We start from the raw sequence: 17,937 nt of genomic DNA, 5'->3' as shown, positions 1-17,937 counted from the left end.
TAATTTATTGTAAACAGTGCACAAGCCAACCCTCAAGGTTGATGCTCAGACCCAAGGCTCGACCCTAAGGACTCACAGGTCATCCCATGACCCACTACAAACAATGCAGACCAAACCATTTTTCCCTACTTTAGGTTCGACAACAAATCAATTCGACCCATTTGCTCTGTTTAATACAGGCCTAGGTTAACACCCTATGGATAACATATTCTAGGATTGACCTAATGGTAAAATAAAATAAAAATTATAAAATTGCCCAAATAATCATTTTTTAACATATTTATTTCTATTTTTTTTAAAATATAATATTAAAATAATAAATACAAGTCCAGGCACGGACCAAGGATCGATTTGAACCGTGAATATGGAGATAGGGCCAATATGGCCTATTTGCCCACCTGTACGAGTAACTCTATATCACCGTCAGCTAATGAAAAACCGTCCTCGTTTCGTCTGTCAAGCAAGCATCTAAGGCTAAATAATTAGTCATTAATAGAATAGTCAACCAAACCAAAAAACAGCAGCAATCAATCAAAATATAATGGCGCCACTGCCTGTTGGAAAATATGACCAGATTCAGGATATCAGTGAATTACAATTTCCCACCCAAGGTTTAGCCTTAAAACCCTTTTCCACCCCTAATTAACATAACTAAATTTTAATCCAAAACTTAAACATAAATAAAACTTTTTATCTAAAAGTAAACTCTATTAATGTAATAATAGTATTAAAAAGTAAAATTATTATTTTATTTATATTATTTTATTTTTTAAAATTATCATATATTCCTAAATTAACAAAATTAAAAATATTTTCTAAATATTTAAATGATATAAAAAGTCACTTTTTTTTTTCTTTTATTCTTATCTTTTTTTATTTCTTTTTATAAATAGAGGTATCTTTATTGTATAATCGCATATTAGAAAGTAAATTATTGTTTTTGAAAATATCATGGGTCTTTATGAATTTTGTCGAGGGTCACTGAAAATTTTAAAAAGTTTAAGGGTCTTTTGAAAATTTTTGACATATTTTTTGCCCCCTAATAGTTTCAAAAATCATAATTTTACCTCAAATAATTGAACAAAATGCAACAGTATTTTTTAAAAATTAAATTATCATGTTTAAAATATTTGAATCAGAGAAATATTTGTTGTTTTTATTTTTTTAAATTAATAAATATTAAAATTATTATTTTACCTTTGCATGATTATTTTTTTAAATAGAGTTTGAGTTTGAATAGAAAATATTATTTATGAAAACGAAAGGTGGAAAAGGAGATTTAGACCAAACCTCGGGTGGGAAAATGTTATTTCCTCTTTTCTTTACTTTCCGCCTAGTGGATGTACCAAGTTGATAAAAGAGACTTCAATCTGCAACTTGTTGTAGCTAGCACATGCTGCGCAGGTTCTTCCTTCTTTTGGATTAAATTATAATAAATATTTAAATTCTAATTAACTGTATACACATGCATAAAAGTCAAAATTCAAATACACATGATTTACAGTCAAACACAAAATCAATGTTTTAGTTTTACCAGGGTCCTCACAACGTTCTTTATTTCTCATGGACCAGGGTCCTCTGTTGAAAATTATCCAATGTTAACTGGATAACGACACTATTTATGCCTTTTTTTTCCCACTGGATGGCAAATATTGTACCGAAATATTTCAAGAAAAATGTGTAAAACAAGTATATTGATTATATTTTTATTGAATTATCAATCTTTTACCTACAACCCAACATTGCATTCCCACACAATTTGAGAAGAAGCTAACGTGTTCAACTCAACAATCTCTTATTCTTCTTTTTTTTTTACTTCCATTATTCTTTTATATGGTGGCTGCAGCTTCATATACCTTAATGAAATTGCTAACATGATTGGCAAATTCATATCTCAATTATGTTTGTCTGACTATATAATATGTACTATAGTTTATGGATAAGGTGGTGCAATGCGATCGTTGGTGGTGGTAGACAAGAGTCTACCAACATCAGCATGTCTATGAATATCTGATGACCAAACCAGTTACCGTCCACCAGACGCAACCATCATCTCTGCCGTGTGCTTTCCACTTCCTGTCGGCAGCTCATTATCTCCAACCCTAATAATTATTCATTCAAAATTTACAAATAAGATTAGCATGTGTATATATATATATATATATATATATATATATATATATTTATATGATATAGAGTAATGTTATATGAGCATACTTTTGACATATAATTTAGGTATATAGATGATCTGTCATATTATAATTAGGTATTACTTTATCTTTAATTCAAAATCATCTAACAACAAATAAGATGTTATGTATATACTCAAATTATGTATCAAAAGTCTGTATATATAATTTTATGGTATGAGAGTAGAATATACACGATGACTAATAGAATTCCTGGAGATGTGTTTGAATTATCATTGCAAAGTAATTTTTTAACAAATCAAGTTTGGATGTGTTTGTCAAATTTTTTTATGTTAACCAAGGAAAAGGATGATCTTATCTAACTAATGGTTAGGTTGTTTAATCAATATTCAAACTGATTAATTGTTTAAAAGAATTAATTAAAATAATTTTATATAATTAATCGTTAAATATTTAATCTAAATTATCTTAATATAGGTATAAATTTAGTATACTTAAAATTTATAGATTAAATCTTGAATTCAAATTCTAACGATAAAAACCGGTTTTTCAACTAATAGTAACCATTTTTTTAATCACTAACGACCAGATCTGTCAATCCAATCTGGTAATTTAAACCACACAAAATGCAAGATAAATTTGCCCAACTAATAACTAGAAAATCAAATGACAACATGGTTTCCTAAATTGTGTCGGTAATGAACATGAACATGAAATGACATCATATTATCATACTTTTGCATATATAATTTTGTATAAAAAATTTATAAAAGTATTTTATTCATATTTTATGTGGCATTGCCATTGGTGTGACATTTTGTAAATGGTAGGGTTAATGTATATAATTTTATATATAAATAATAATGTATAATTATATAATTAGATATTTAAAATTTAAAAATAAAATAATATTTAATTACATAATAATTTATTATTATTTGTATATAAAATTATACATATAATTTTATTATTTTATAAATAAAATATTATATAATATATAATATGATAATAATTAAAAATTAAAAAAATGGGATAATTATTTATATCACTTTCATCATTAGCTCTGAAAGTCAAATATAGTAGAATAGTAATTTAGAAGATCATTTTGCGCACGGGGTTTAACAGGAACAAGCCTGGAAGTCTCCGTTGAAGAACATACTGCCCTACTATGATTTAAAATTTGACAAAACGACAAAACATCAAACGTAAGACGGACTAAGTATTCCACAATATCTCCAGAACGATGCTTCCGGGATCTAACTTCGAACCTCAAACGAAACTCCCTTTATCTCCTTCATTTCTTCTCTTTATATACCAATCCCACACTCCCCGTCTCCACTCAACCTTCTCCTCTTCATTAATTATCCTTTACAGTCTTTAGACTTTTCATCTCATCGATCTTCTCCTCTTAAATGGCGTATCAAGACGAAGCTTTTACCTTAGAGTATATCAGCCAGTACCTTCTCAATGATTGTAATGCTTCTATGGAATCCTTCATCACAAATTTTAATTTTCAACCCCAACAGCAACTTAAACAAGTGAATTCTCAGACACATCAAACACAGAGTCATCCAACTCTTTTAAGATCTTCGAGTACTTTGAGCCAGAGAAAACCATCTATAAACGTGACGATTCCTCCTGCGGCAGCCTTTACTTCGACACCCAACAATTACCCAGTTGTGAAAAAAGAAGCAGAACCGGAAGCGGAGAAGGAAAAGCACTACAGAGGAGTGAGGAGAAGGCCATGGGGAAAATACGCGGCGGAAATCCGTGACCCGAATAGAAAAGGGACTCGGGTCTGGCTAGGAACTTTTGACACCGCCACTGAAGCTGCAAGAGCTTATGATAACGCAGCGTTTAGGCTACGTGGAAGCAAAGCCATCTTGAACTTTCCACTTGAGATTGGGAATTCAAGCTCGAGCCCCGTGGAATCCAAATTACAAGTGAATTTAGGGAAAAAGAGGAAGAACGAAGAGACAGAAGAGGGTCCTATGGAGAGAAAAGTTGTGAAGAAGGAAGAAGCGTACGAAGAATCGACGCCGGCTAACATAATCACAGGGGATCATCCTTTGACGCCGTCAAGTTGGACGGGGTTCTGGGATATTGGTAACGGTAACGGGGTTTTCAGTGTGCCGCCGTTATCTCCGTTATCTCCTCATCCAAGTTTGGGATACCCTCAGCTCCCGGTTATGTGAGGAAGTTTTACGACCGTCGATTGCATGTTTACTAAATTTTGGAAATATCGGACGGCTGAGTGAGAATTATATTATGTAAATACTAAGTAGACAACTAGGGTGCAATACGCAACTAATTAAGTTTAGTTGCCGTATGTTTTAAGTTTAATTTGAATTTATTTAATTAATTAATTGGTTTATTTCTTAATATGCGGCTTTAATTTTTTTGTTCAGTGATGTTCAAAAATCTATTTATTAATAATATATCATTATATAATTAAGCATTATTTATCTTTAATTTAAATATATCAAATTATATAATAATAGATAATTATTTATATATATAATATTACTCATAAAAAAAATATTTAACACTAACAAAACTTTAAATCTTTAAGTTATTACGGACAAAACTTCAAATACCAAATCACATATATTATAGTTTTGTTTTCAATTGAGTTAAAACTTATTCAGATTTCTATATTGAATTTTCTGCGATTCAACTTCAGAATTTTCATCTTCGAATTTTTAAAGTAGAAGAGACTTTTTGCTCCATCTTCCTTGACAAATTTGTCAATAAAAACTTTTATTTTATTATCTACTTTGGATTCCTTCCTTGAAATCGTAGGGCACAGAATAACCAGATTGTCACCCTTCAAAATAGGAGTTGATCCATAAAAGTTAAACCCATATTTCAACTTATTTTTTTATTTTATTTCAGGCTTTAGAACTTCACAACCTTATCAACACTTGAAATAGAATTCTTAACCTGAATTTTAGTTCAATCACAGAACAACATCTTCTGGTGTTTGTTATTAAGTTTGACTTCACAAGTTTGGATTCTGAAAATTGAAACTAAACAAGATAAACTTGTGTCGATTAGGGGCTCATCTGCCTTGTTTGAAGTTAATACGTATTTGAGCTCTGATAATAATCATTCTATGTTCGCAGTTAAAAACTTCAACTCAAAATCTGTAATGATGAATTCGAAGATTTTGAGTGATTGAATCTTTAAATCTACGTTTTGTTCTTGTTTCAACGCAAGAAAGAGCAAAGTCAAGCTATCTTGATGTTTCTTCAATATTAAGCTCACCAAATGGTCTTCAATATTATTTTAAATCAATGCAAAACCCTACCTGCTCTAAAATGTTTTTCTTGTTCATTCTTCTACACAGAAAATGATCCATAATGAGTATTATTGGCAACTGACACAGCACAATAATTAGTAGTAGACATGAAACTTGTTCTTTAACAACCCAAATCCTAAAACCCTAAATCATTTCCAATATAATAATAATCTGAGAGCATTCTGTACGAAACCCTAATCCTATTTTTAGTCACAGAAAGTAAGGAAAAAAAAAATAAGGGAGAATTTCAAAAGTATATCACATTTTTTAGATAATTGAGAGTTGAAGAAGAAGCTTCTACCCGTTAAAAAAGGGAAAAAAATATTGTCTAGCAACTTTTTTAATCAATGAAAAAAGATGCAAATTGTTAATCATAATTTGTGCACAAAAAGATGCTTATTTTTTTTATTGAAATTATGAAAATACTTTATTTCTTTTTGTTGTCATTTCCCTCCCCCTTCCCCTTTCCCGTCCTCTCTCTATCAACCGCCACTTTCACATCTTATAATCTTCCAATCACGGCTAGGGGCAACTAAACTGGTGGTGTCGTCACCTTTTCTAGTTGTGAGTTGGACTGATAAAGTTGTCATCTCCAACTATGAGCTTGGTGGTGATGTCATCATTTCCAGTCTCCAAGATTCACAGCAATGAAATCAAAGTGGGGACGCTTTATAAATACTAGTGTGGATTGTGTACATCATGTACTTCTAGTGGGTTGAGGGAGAGAAGACTTGAACGAGAACAGGGAAAGTACAATGAGAGGGTGAGATAAAGGTGTTAATGGGCTGACGCAGGTGCGATCCGTCATATTAGCAAGTTGGGTTATGTCTAGGCCTACTACACTGTGGGCCTAGTAAGTTGGCCTGACCCGTCAGGATTTAAGGACCTACAACATGATTCAACAGTTTAACCTACTTAATTATATATTTTTCAATTTTTTTATTTTTTAATGTCTTTTATATTCTCCATATTAATCTTTTAGTTTTTCTCATAACATTAATGATTTGGATTTCTCATATTAATTTTTTGGTTTTTTATATAACATTAATGATAAACATTTAAAAGGTTTAGGTTTCCCATAATAATTTTTTTGTTTTCTAATAAAATTAATATTAAATAACAAATAGGTTTGGAGTTCCCATGTTAATTCTTTAAATTCTCTATATAATAATAAATAATCAATAAAATTTTTTAAAATGATAAACAGTGTCATAATAATTTTTATTAATTATTAATTATTAATTTTTATTTTTACTAAAAAATAAGAATATATTGGTAGTTGAAATTTATGTTCGTAATTTTGCTAAAATGTTACACGGAAATTTATAGTGGAACTAAATGATTTTTGTTAACACAAGCGGAAAGTGGGTAGATATATGTACCATTCAAACCTAAAGGATGCCAAGTTCATTTCATCAAAGTTCAGGTGGACATGTAATTTGGCCGTCTTTTGTTTGTCCACTACCCGAAGTACTGTGGAAACAGAATCCAACAAAAAGTAAGGGCCCACCAACAAACGATCTAAATTTAGAAATGTTTCCAGGATCTATCCAAGATCCTCCGCTGAAACTCCTCAAATTAATCTAGTCTTCCCCTTCAAATTGTCCTCCCTTTCCACTCAAATCTTCTTCTCTTACTCTTTTCTTCTTGTTTTCCACATCTCTGACATGGCAACTCCCGATTAGGCAGGGCAATGGGCCATGTTGGGTTGGGTCAAACTGACTTTAATGCAGCCCACTGGGTCATACCAGAGTCGAGACTTGTATAGTCTCAGACCTCCATATCGAATCGATTCATATATCATGTAAAACCCACGGCACGGCCCTATATTTATAGAGTTATGACATGTTAGACCATTGATGGATTAGTTCATCAATTATATTAATATAAAAATAATTTTTAAAAAATTATTTAAATTTATTAATATAAATTTTATTTCAAATTAATAAAATCAAAGATTGTAAATTATAAATTGATCGTCCAAATCACATTTTGTTTATATTTTTAAATGATATAAAATTATTATCTATTAATGATTATCTTATTTAATTAAATAAAACTCTTTGACAATGTCTCTTTCATTTTTTACTATATTTGCTATCGTCATCACTCTATTAATGTTTATTAATAAGTCATAGTTTGTATTTTTTTTTACAATTTTGTTAATTATTATTATTTTTTAAAATATTTTTATAATAAAAAACTTAATATGTTCAAAAAGAAAAATGTGTTTAAATGATTCGAATAATTTCACTTTTGTAAACTGAATTGACCAAGAATTGATGCAATGTAAACACTATAATAAAGACCTTATAGAAGGTCTCTCTTACAATGTTTGCATTGCACTCTTTCCCTGTCAATCGAGTCTACAAAGTGAAGTCATCTCAATCACTTACATATTTTTTTTTTCTATTTAGAGCATATTAAGTTTTTTTCATTATCAAAATATTTAAAAAAAAAAATAATTAACAAAATTAAAAAAAAAAATTATGTTATTAATAGCCATTAAGAGAATTATGAAAGTATCAGATATAGTAAAAATTACGAGTGATATTGTCTGAAAGTCATACGAGCGAGTTTGTTAGTTCTTCTTGTTGCCGTATAGTCAACAACTCTCTTAAATCTCAAGTGTTTGGAGTAAGTTAAGAAAATATAATTAGAGAAAGTAAGTTCAACGCAATGTCATCAATAAAATAAAGAATTTTTTTAATTAGATATGATAATTGATAATAAAAAATAATTTTATATTATTTAAAAATATAAACAAATGTGATTTGAAGGATTAATTTGTAATTTACGATTTTTAATTGTATTAATTTGAAATGAAATTTATATTAGTAAATTTTAATAATTATTTTTTTCAAAAATGTATTTTTAATAAAAAATCAAATAAAAAAATTAATACAGAAATTAAATGAAGAAAATATAGAGAGAAATTGAGATTAAAATTAAAATGTTGAACGAAAAAATGTAGAAAAAAAAGTAGAAAAAGATTGAAAAATTAAGTTGGGTAGGCGTGGTTAGAGAGTGGGGAACAAGGCTTACATTAAAAAAAATTGGAACGCAACGACTGCAATTGCCGGCTGTAGTTTAACATCCGATAGTTTCTTAAATTATTTTTTGTTTTTTTTTTCTTTAAGGTGTGTTACAGTACCAGACTAGATTGGGCACAACCCGTTCTTCTAGTGACTCAAGCCTTTTTGGGCGGGGCCCTGAGCCGCCGCACCCCTTTGTCGTGTCTACTTCCCATGAAGCTTTAACTTTGGAACTCATCAGTAAGTAGAATTAGATTCAAATCGAATTAAATTTGAATTTAATTAAATTTAAGTTTAATTCGATTTACATATAATAGAACTTAAGCTCAAGCTTGTTGAACTCATTATGAGTGAGTTCGAACTCGATTCGACTCAGTTTGTTTCAAATTTGAATTTTTAATTAATTCGTTATTAAAACGAAATTCTTTTAATACGTATTAATTAAAACGACATCATTTTGTATCAAAATTTTTTACTCTCAAACTTTAAGTCCAGTTCGAGCTTGCTTAAGGTTGACTCGTTTCAAGTTTATTCGAACCGAGCTCAAAAACTGACTCAATTCAAATCTAACCCTATCAGCCAGTATCTCGTCACTGTTTTCTCTTCCATGGAGACAACTTCATCACTAGTCTTAATCTTTACGACTCATCCCCTCAATTTGATCACTTCGAACTGTAAAAAAACCCGGGACTCGAACAAATTCATGCTCAGAAACCTCCAACACACAACCAAATTGTGCCTAAATCTTCAAGTACACTAAGTCAAGGCAAACCATCTCTAAACGTAACAATACCTCAAGCTACAAACTTCAAAGCGAACAGCAATGTCAACCCAGTTGTGAAGAAGGAAACAGAAGCCGCTGCTGAAGAAGAAAAGCACTACAGTGGAGTAAGGAGGCGACCGTGGGGAAAATACGCAGCGGAGATCCGTGACCCGAATAGAAAAGGGTTTCGGGTCTGGTTGGGAAAGTTTGACACTGCTGTTGAAGCTGCAAAAGCTTACGATAACGCTGCGTTTAAGTTCCAAGGAAGCAAGGTGATTTTGAACTTTCCTCTTGAGATCGGAACTTCAAACTCTGGAGAGTCTTAATCATAAGTGAATTGTGGACAAACGAGGAAAAACGAAGAAACAGAGCGAGTGGAGAGGAAGGTCGTGAAGAAGGAGGTGGTTGAGGAGACGGTGATGGAGCCTCCGTTGACGCCGTCAAGTTGGACGGGGATTTGGAATGCTGGAGTATTTAGCATTCCATTGTTATCTCCGTTATCACCGCGTCCTTCCATGGGACACTCTGGCAGGCTGATGGTTATGTAGCGGAGGTTGACGGTTTGTTGGCTACGAAATTTGGAAATTCTAACAATAGAGGTGTCTTAGATGACGTGGACAAAAGGAAAACTGAAGTAGTTACGTTTGAATTTGTGAAATTGCTTGGTTGACTTGTCAATTAATATGGTGGTAAGAATTTAAATTGTTGACGAAAACAAATGCTATTTTATGTTTAAAATTAAATTTCGTAGACAAAATGGTAAAATTTATAAGAAAGAAGAAGACTTGCGAACGAATAAACCAAACAAACCTTTTATTTAGAAATATCAGAAAGAGTAAGACTAGATAATTTCAGACATTTTTATGACATCTTCACCATATTATTTCAATCTCTAAATAATAAATTATCACTTTCAATCTCTATAATCACATGATTAAACCATTATCTTATATAATATGAGTAATTATGGTTATCTAAATGTTTAGATTCATTATATTAGGCTTTTATACCAACCGATGATTATTACCATTACTTTAGCTAACTTATATAAGAGAAAGCTCATAACATAATAATTGATGTAAGCTTTCGAATAGTTAGTTGAATCACCTTAAAAACACCTTGTTCGTCATAATTTTTAGTATTCTTAATTGTCGTATTAAAATACATATTACAATTAGGTGTAATTTTTGTTGGTGTGATTTTTTGCATTAATAAATTGGCGTTAGAGGAAACCTTTCAAAAAGTTCTCCCTGATTTTCCACAAAGCACTTGTTTTTCATTAATCTCTGAAGAAACATTTTTGCAATGATTCCCTGTGAAAAAATATCAAAGATCATAACAGCCTAAACTAATGAAAACAATCAAAGCATTCTTCCGCAGAACCATTGCAGCCTATCACTAAAAACCAAATTGCCTCAACAATTGGAGCACAACCAGTAGCACTTGACATGACTGTACGAATGAACAATGCCATTGCAAGTCCAAGCATTGTCATCAACACTTTAATCTAGTGAATTGGTAATGTTGCCCCAACAAAACCATCCGAGATCTCGATCCCCACCCAACAATCAATTGTCACAAGGTTGTCAGCTCCTCATGCTGCCACTTCCAATCTTTGCCAACAAGGAAACAATGTTACCCCAACAACACTATCAGGGACCCTGACTTCCTCTTAATAATGGACCACTACGAGAGGGTTGCTTATCTTTTTTGCTATTGAATGCAATAACAAGTGCTCCCAAAGCATAGGATTCATAGCCCTTTCTAGCACGCATCATGAACCCGTCGCTTTCCTCCAACACGTCGACAAGTGATATGTAAATACCATTTCTTAATTTGTAGAGAATAACTCTTGTCCATTGTCATCATGCAATGGCGCGAGAGCAGTCTTGACAAGCAAGGTGACCTAGGTTTCCAAGCCCAAGTATTGGATTTACAACATGTGGTTACCATCTCCTGATGTACAGAAGATTTACAAAATGTATATAAACCTAGATTCATCCGATGATAAAAATTAAAGAGAACTTTTCAATCTTATTATAATCTTTTTCATTCTCTCTCTCGGTCGGCTACAACTTTTATCCCTCTCGCTGTTCTCTCTTGATCTACAATTGTTTTGGTGAGAAGTATTGTTTTAAATCTCATGTACTTTCTGACATAATTTGTGTTGTATTTCTTTATACTAAATGTTGTAAGTTTGCATATTTTCTTTTATTAATTAGAGGATAGATTAAAGTTATTATCTGTCTTGAATGTAGGATCTCATTTATGAAATCTGAATCAAGTAAATACTCTATTGTATCTTCTTTTATGTTTCTTGCATGTACTTTATTTGATTCTATAATCTTTTAAGGCATAAATCTCTAATAGACACTGTGGGCTGAAGGTTATGTATCGGTTGGAAAAGAGTAAACCACGTTTGGAAATAGCGTGGTGAATGGTGATGAATCATATGAGTGAGATTCTTTTATTCTAAATACATTTTTTTTTTCAAAAAATAGGGTTGTTATTTTTTGAACACATCAATATCAAAAAATTATTATAATTTACAATTAGACGAGGATTACAAACATGAATTGAACCTCTATAAGCCAGGGTTATATAATAATTAAAGGCAATAGCTATCTATAAAGCAAATGCAGCCGCAAGTGAAAGCCCTGCTGTTGAAACCAAACCAGTGGTCAACTTGGTGGTTGAAGATGATTCAGATGAAGGTGGTGCTGTTGTTGAAGCGGCTCCTCCTTCTACACTAGCAGTTGGGGTTGAGGTTGGGCTTGAAGCATCGGGGGCGGCGGTGGCACCTTCTGGGCTTGCTGCACTTCCCTCCACATTAATTTCAAGCTTCTGTCCCATTTCACAATGTCCAGTAAAACTGCAAAGGAAGTAGGTTTTCCCAGGCTTCTTGAGGATGATTGAATCCTCCCCTGTGGTGTATGTTGCGATTGGGGATTTTCCATTGCATGCTTCAAAATCTTCCTTGCTCACTTGCTTCACATCGTGCACTGCCGAATTGTACTTGAAAACTACATGCAAAATATGATAATTTTGGTAGATAAGTTTATGCAGATCTCTCGTGTAAAATTATTTTGGGGCCATGAAAACACCCAATTATTCATTATTGTCACGGTCTGGTTTTGTGCAAGTTAAAAACTTTTTCAAACTAAATTTAAAAAATTTTCAAAATAAACCAAATAAAATTGAAAAATACGATTTGATTTGATTTCGGTGACAGTTTGAACCTATTCATTTTTAAATATAGGTATTTAATAAATAATAATTGAATTATAGTTTTTTAAAATATATAAAATAAATATGAAATATATATACCCAATAAACACGTAAAGAAAATAATAAAATAAATATAAAAAACAAGCGGTATACTTAATTACTTATTGAAAAATTCTATTCAATTTGATTTTATATACACGTATTTTAATGAATAACGATTTCCAATTTGATTCGAATTAAAAATCATCCAAACCGTAATTTTTAAAATTTATCAACTCAAATCAAACTATTTAATAAACCAAACTAAATCATAATTTTTTAACGATTCAATCTAATTTAACGGTTTAAACCAAATTTTATACACTTTTATTATTTAAGCTTAAGAAAAAGAAAATGAGAAATTGCAGTAATAATAAAGTTGAATAAAATTAACTTATATATAAAAATTAAATTAGCCGTTTGTAATTAAATGATATAATTATTTTTTTCTCATATTAAAATTACTTAATCAGATGTTATCATCTTAATTTGTATATATAAATTTATATAATTTGTCTATATATATAGTATGAATAGTATTATATACACAAATAATAATATATCATTATGTGATTGCATAGTTTAAAATTAGAGATAAATTAATATTCAATCATATGATAACACGATTTTATATGTGTATAAAACTGTATATATTATTTGTGCATATAATTTTATAATACAATATTACTCAATAAACATACCGAGAGTATCGCCAACTCTGAAGGTCTTATCCTTAGCCCACTCATCGTAATCAGGGTTGCCTTGGATAGTCCAACCATCTTTATCACCAACCTTGTAAGTAGCAGACATGGCTATCCCAAAGAGAGCCATGATTGAGAGCACAGTCACAGCACTCTTGGCCATTGCCATTGTTGTTCTATTATTACTGAATTAAACAAATTATTAGCTAATTAACTTCGATATATATTCTGCCGAGAACAAAAACAATATATATAGGGTTTGTGATCCAGTTCTGACCATCCATTGCTCTTTAAATATAGCTTGTGGTGTAGAAAAACTATTTGCTAAAAAAATTCAGAGAAATACCTTAATGTTTTAATGGCCAACTTTAAAATAAAATTAACTTTTTGTTAAAATAGGATTAACCATTAATTTAAGAGATTTGAGGGAGGATGTGAAGAGTAAAATTTAACTCAAGAGTTGGAGTAACGGCGTTAATGGAAAGTGAAGGAGTCAAAGCTGGGTTGTTGACCGAAGTTGGGGACAGTACTGATACGGTGCGTTTTCAAACGATACGCACCGTATCAATCTAAAGCAAAAGAAACAGTGAGAGTCGGGCCTTTCCTACTGCAGAAACGCTGATGGTCCATCTTCTTTAGTTCAAGGAGGGAAAAGTGATGATCGTTCTCCGCAAATCCGACAATCCAGAAGCCGAACTCAGGTGATGGTCAGATTGTTTTCCGATCAATGGGGGAGATTCGTTGGTAACAGCTGTCAACAACTATCTAGATATTTTTTATCAGCTCTGTATATATAATTTGTAATGTTGTTTCTTTTAGTTAATGAGAAGAGTGAGTAATTTTCCAGATCTTTGATTGCATGTCTAATTCTCTGCTATATTCATCATGGTATCAGAGTTCTTGACTTACGTTAATGGCTGAGTTTGTGCTCGATTCTTGCAGTCTCGGTTCCACTAGTCAATATAATAGTAGCAAGATGTCACAGATGAGTGCGATACCACAGTTCGGGAACTTCTCTACTTCCAGTCTTTAGATTGTGAATCTGAGGCTGACAGAAGAAAATTACCGCTTCTGGCATGCACAAGCACTCTTCACAGCAGGAGCACTTGATTTGGAGGATCATTTGACAGGTCTTAATCCATGTCCTTCGCCTTCTGTCTTTGTTAAGAATTGTTAGGAAAATAAATAGAATAAAATTTTTAAACTAGAGAGTCTACAAAAATGAAAATTTCTACTTACTCAAATGGAGCACAAGAGCTTAATTATTCTTCGAGTACTCACAAATATATATCTGAAATTTTTTTTCTGATAGGATGATTTACAAGTAAAGGTGAGCAAGAGTATTTATACTAATGCAATGGTGGTACAAGTGAATTTGATAATTAATTTCTTCAAAGTCGGTTTCCTAGAGATGCATTTTCATTGGCTGAATATTTGGTGGCTTCTTGAATCAACACATGGATGATTATATTCAAGATTAGTGGCATTTGCTTAAGCACCTTGAATCAGCTTCGTGTCTTTGCTTTCCCCAACTTAATTTGCTTCATACCTTAATACTCCTCCTTGATGCAAATTCTAGTAACTCCAATCGAATTTTTGAAAAATTCAAATTTCTCTCACGATAGCACTTTGGTGAAAATTCTACCAATTGCTCTTTTGAACTACAGTATTGAAGCTTTATTTCTTTATTAGCTTCAGCTTCCTTGAGAAAGTGATACTTAATCGCTATGTGTTTCGTGCGATTATGAAAGACAAGATTCTTGGCCATTATGATTGTTGATTTACTATTGCATAGAATCTCTGTTGCTTGTTGTTGAGCTTCTACCATCTCTTTGAATATCCTTCAAAGCCAAATCATTTGATTTGCTGAATTTGCAATGGCTGCATATTTTGCTTCTACAGATGATTGTGCTACAGTTTCTTGTTTCTTAGATGCCCATGAGAATATTCCTGAGCCTAGTGTAAATGCAAAACCAAAAGTACTCTTCATGTCATCTGTAGATCCTGCCCAATCACTATTAGTGTAGCCAATTAGCTTCGACTTACTCACAGGATTGAACCAAATGTCATAGTCTTTTATACCTTGCAAGTATCGTAAAATTCTTTTTGCACCTCTATAGTAAATTTTACTAGGATTTTGCATGAATCTCGATAGTAGACTAGTAGCATACATGATATCTGGTCGAGCGATAGTCAAGTAGAATAAACACCCAATAAGACTTCTATAGTGTGAAGCATCTACTTTCTCAGAATTTTTCATTAGTAACCAGCGGAGTTGCTACTAGCTTACACTTGTTCATCTTGAATTTTCTAAGTAGATTCTCAGTATACTTTTTCTGTGAGATGAATATCCTAGACTTTTCTTAGATGATTTCAATGCCAAGAAAACAATACATCAAGTTCAAATCTGTCATTTTGAACGCTTGCAATATATCTTCTTTAAACTCTTTCATCATCTTCTCATTGTTGTCTGTATAGATAAGATCATCTATATAAAGAGAGATGATGAAAATGTTTTCATTGTGAAACTTGATGTAAAGAGTTGGTTCACTTTTACTCCTTTTGAATCCTTGATTGGTGAAGTATTCATCAATCCAGATATACCAAGCTCTCGGAGCTTGCTTTAGATTATACAATGCCTTTTCAATTTAAGTATTTTATCTTCTCCTCCTGAAATTACAAACCTTAAAGGTTACTCCATATATATATATATATATATATATATATATATTTCCTCTTCAAGATATCTATTGAGAAAAGCTAACTTCACATCAAGCTAATAAATTTTCCATTTTTTGGATCTATAAATGCTATAAGAATCTAAACGGTGTCTAATTGTGCAATTAGAGCAAACGTCTTAGTATAATTGGCTCTAAATTGTTGTGCATAGCCTTTTGCAACTAGTCTAACTTTGTGCTTCTGAATTATGCCATTAGAATTAAACTTTGTCTTGTAGACCCACTTCACTCCAATGATCTACTTATTTTTAGGATGATCCACCAACTCTCAAGTATTATTTTCCTCAATCATCTTTACTTCTTCTTGCATGGCCTTCACCTATACTTTCTGCTTTGGGGCTATCTCAAAATCTTCTGATTCTATAGTTGTGAAGTTGCAAGACTCATATATGTCAACAAAAGATCTAACTTTCTGTGATGGTGTGTCAGGAGAAGATTTTTCATGTTGACTTGCGAAAGTGCTGGTTAAAGTCTCTAGTTTAGATTTTGGTTCTTCATCTAGCTCTTGTTCTTGAGTTGAAGACATTGGTTGAGTCAAGACAGTGATATTTCTTTTCTCAACCTTTCCTTGATCCAAGTTCCATGCAACATCTTCATCAAACTCTACATCTTAGCTAATAATCAACTTCTTGGGTTTTAGGTTGTAGACTCTAAACCTTTTTGATTAAGTGTTGCAACCCAAGAAATTTTTTTTTTATGTTTTCTCGTCTAGCTTACTCTATTTTTCTTTTAATACATGAACATAACATATACAACCAAAAACTTTGAGATGTTTTGCTAATGGTTTACCTTTACACCATACTTCAATTGGTGTCTTGTTTTGAACAGTTTTTATGAGACATCTATTCAACAAATAAACTAATGTGTAAACTGCTTCAGCCCAAAATGAGTCAGGAAGCCCTTTCTCTTTCAACATTACTGTAGCCATTCCATTACTGTTCTATTTTTCCTCTCAAATACACCATTTTGTTTTGAAGCATATCCAACAGTCAATTGATGTTCAACTCCTTCATCCTCATAGAACTTGTCAAATTGTTTGGATGTATATTTTTTGCCACGATCACTCCTTAATGTCTTTATGTAGTAACTGCTTCATTTCTCAACATGGTCTTTGAATTTCTTAAATACTTAAAAAACCTGTAATCTTTAACAAATAAAATAGACCAATGTCATTTTGGAGTAATCATTAATGAACATAATGAAATACCTATTTCCACTATATGTAGGAATCCTCATTGGACTGCATATATCTATATGTACCAACTCTAATGATTTGTTAGCTCTCTATGCTTTTCCAGATGGAAACAGTTGAAGTTATTATTTTCCAAGTAAACATCCTTCACATACACCATCCTTTTCTTGAATATTAGGCAAATTCATTATCATATTTTTCTGAAGGAAAACTCTAATCCATGGAAATGGAAATGATCATACCTTCGATGCCACAACCACGACTCATCATGTTATGCCTTCATAGCTACTTCACATGCATACCTCCATTGAATTGGAAAGTTTCATTGTTCCATCTTTACAACTACAATCACCAGACTTTTATTATTTTTGTCATAGATGGTGCAAGTATTTCCTTCAAAGTGGAAAGAGTAGCCATATTGAATCATCTGGCCTACACTGAATAGGTTATGCTTTAAGTTTTGGAATAAGATTGATTTCACCTTAATAAATGCAAGCAATTTTTCTTTCTCTGTCGTTGGCCATTTCCTCCAGTCTGGAATATGTAGCGGGGTTAAGTCAAGATTTCTTGCACAATCCCTAAAAAGCAAGCAAGCCCACAAGCTTGATTTTTAATTCCTTGCCCTTGATTATTAAATTGCACAAGAATTTTTTCCCCTTCAGATAGTTTCCAAATATCAGCTAGCAAAGTAGGACCTCGCATTCTTTTCAATTGAGCAGAATCTTAAAAATAAGTAAAATATGCACAAATTATGATCATATTAATAGTTAATAAGACTAAATTAATGTCA

The 17,937-nt window shown here is 31.8% G+C and overlaps 3 protein-coding genes and 1 pseudogene across 4 annotated transcripts; 2 read left to right on the top strand and 2 right to left on the bottom strand.

Annotated features, from left to right (window-relative positions):
- The first annotated feature begins 3,449 nt into the window (after positions 1-3,449).
- On the top strand, positions 3,450-4,532 carry LOC123197369 (ethylene-responsive transcription factor ERF105-like). The gene has a single exon (XM_044611634.1). The coding sequence runs from the start codon at positions 3,563-3,565 to the stop codon at positions 4,343-4,345; it is 783 nt and encodes a 260-aa protein (XP_044467569.1). The 5' UTR covers positions 3,450-3,562; the 3' UTR covers positions 4,346-4,532.
- Positions 4,533-9,167: 4,635 nt separating this feature from the next.
- Positions 9,168-9,951, top strand: LOC123198086 (annotated as a pseudogene).
- A 1,826-nt stretch (positions 9,952-11,777) lies between these two features.
- Positions 11,778-14,212, bottom strand: LOC123198353 (mavicyanin-like). Of its 2 annotated transcripts, XM_044613046.1 has the most exons (3): positions 14,127-14,212; positions 13,218-13,402; positions 11,778-12,272 (listed from the first exon to the last, which is right to left on the bottom strand). In XM_044613046.1, exons 2-3 carry the CDS (start codon positions 13,384-13,386, stop codon positions 11,875-11,877), a joined length of 567 nt encoding a protein of 188 aa, XP_044468981.1. In that variant the 5' UTR covers positions 13,387-13,402; positions 14,127-14,212; the 3' UTR covers positions 11,778-11,874. The 2 variants fall into 2 exon arrangements, with proteins under 2 accessions (XP_044468981.1, XP_044468980.1); XM_044613045.1 differs by having other exon boundaries at positions 13,218-14,178.
- Positions 14,213-15,060: 848 nt separating this feature from the next.
- On the bottom strand, positions 15,061-15,477 carry LOC123198085 (secreted RxLR effector protein 161-like). The gene has a single exon (XM_044612666.1). It carries the CDS (start codon positions 15,475-15,477, stop codon positions 15,061-15,063), a length of 417 nt encoding a protein of 138 aa, XP_044468601.1.
- Positions 15,478-17,937: the final 2,460 nt, after the last annotated feature.

This window comes from Mangifera indica, chromosome 15 (assembly GCF_011075055.1).
Source record: "Mangifera indica cultivar Alphonso chromosome 15, CATAS_Mindica_2.1, whole genome shotgun sequence".
NCBI classification, from domain to species: domain Eukaryota; kingdom Viridiplantae; phylum Streptophyta; class Magnoliopsida; order Sapindales; family Anacardiaceae; genus Mangifera; species Mangifera indica.
Note: the sequence above shows the minus strand (reverse complement) of the source record. Positions and strands in the feature narration are given on the sequence as shown.

Bases quoted from the DNA above. Each gene is read 5' to 3' on its own strand.
- LOC123197369 (XM_044611634.1), top strand. From the start codon at position 3,563: ATGGCGTATCAAGACGAAGCTTTTACCTTAGAGTATATCAGCCAGTAC.
- LOC123198085 (XM_044612666.1), bottom strand. From the start codon at position 15,477: ATGAAAAATTCTGAGAAAGTAGATGCTTCACACTATAGAAGTCTTATT.
- LOC123198353 (XM_044613046.1), bottom strand. From the start codon at position 13,386: ATGGCAATGGCCAAGAGTGCTGTGACTGTGCTCTCAATCATGGCTCTC. The intron at 12,273-13,217 runs GTATGTTTATTG...TTTTGCATGTAG, and splicing joins CAGAGTTGGCGATACTCTCG to TTTTCAAGTACAATTCGGCA.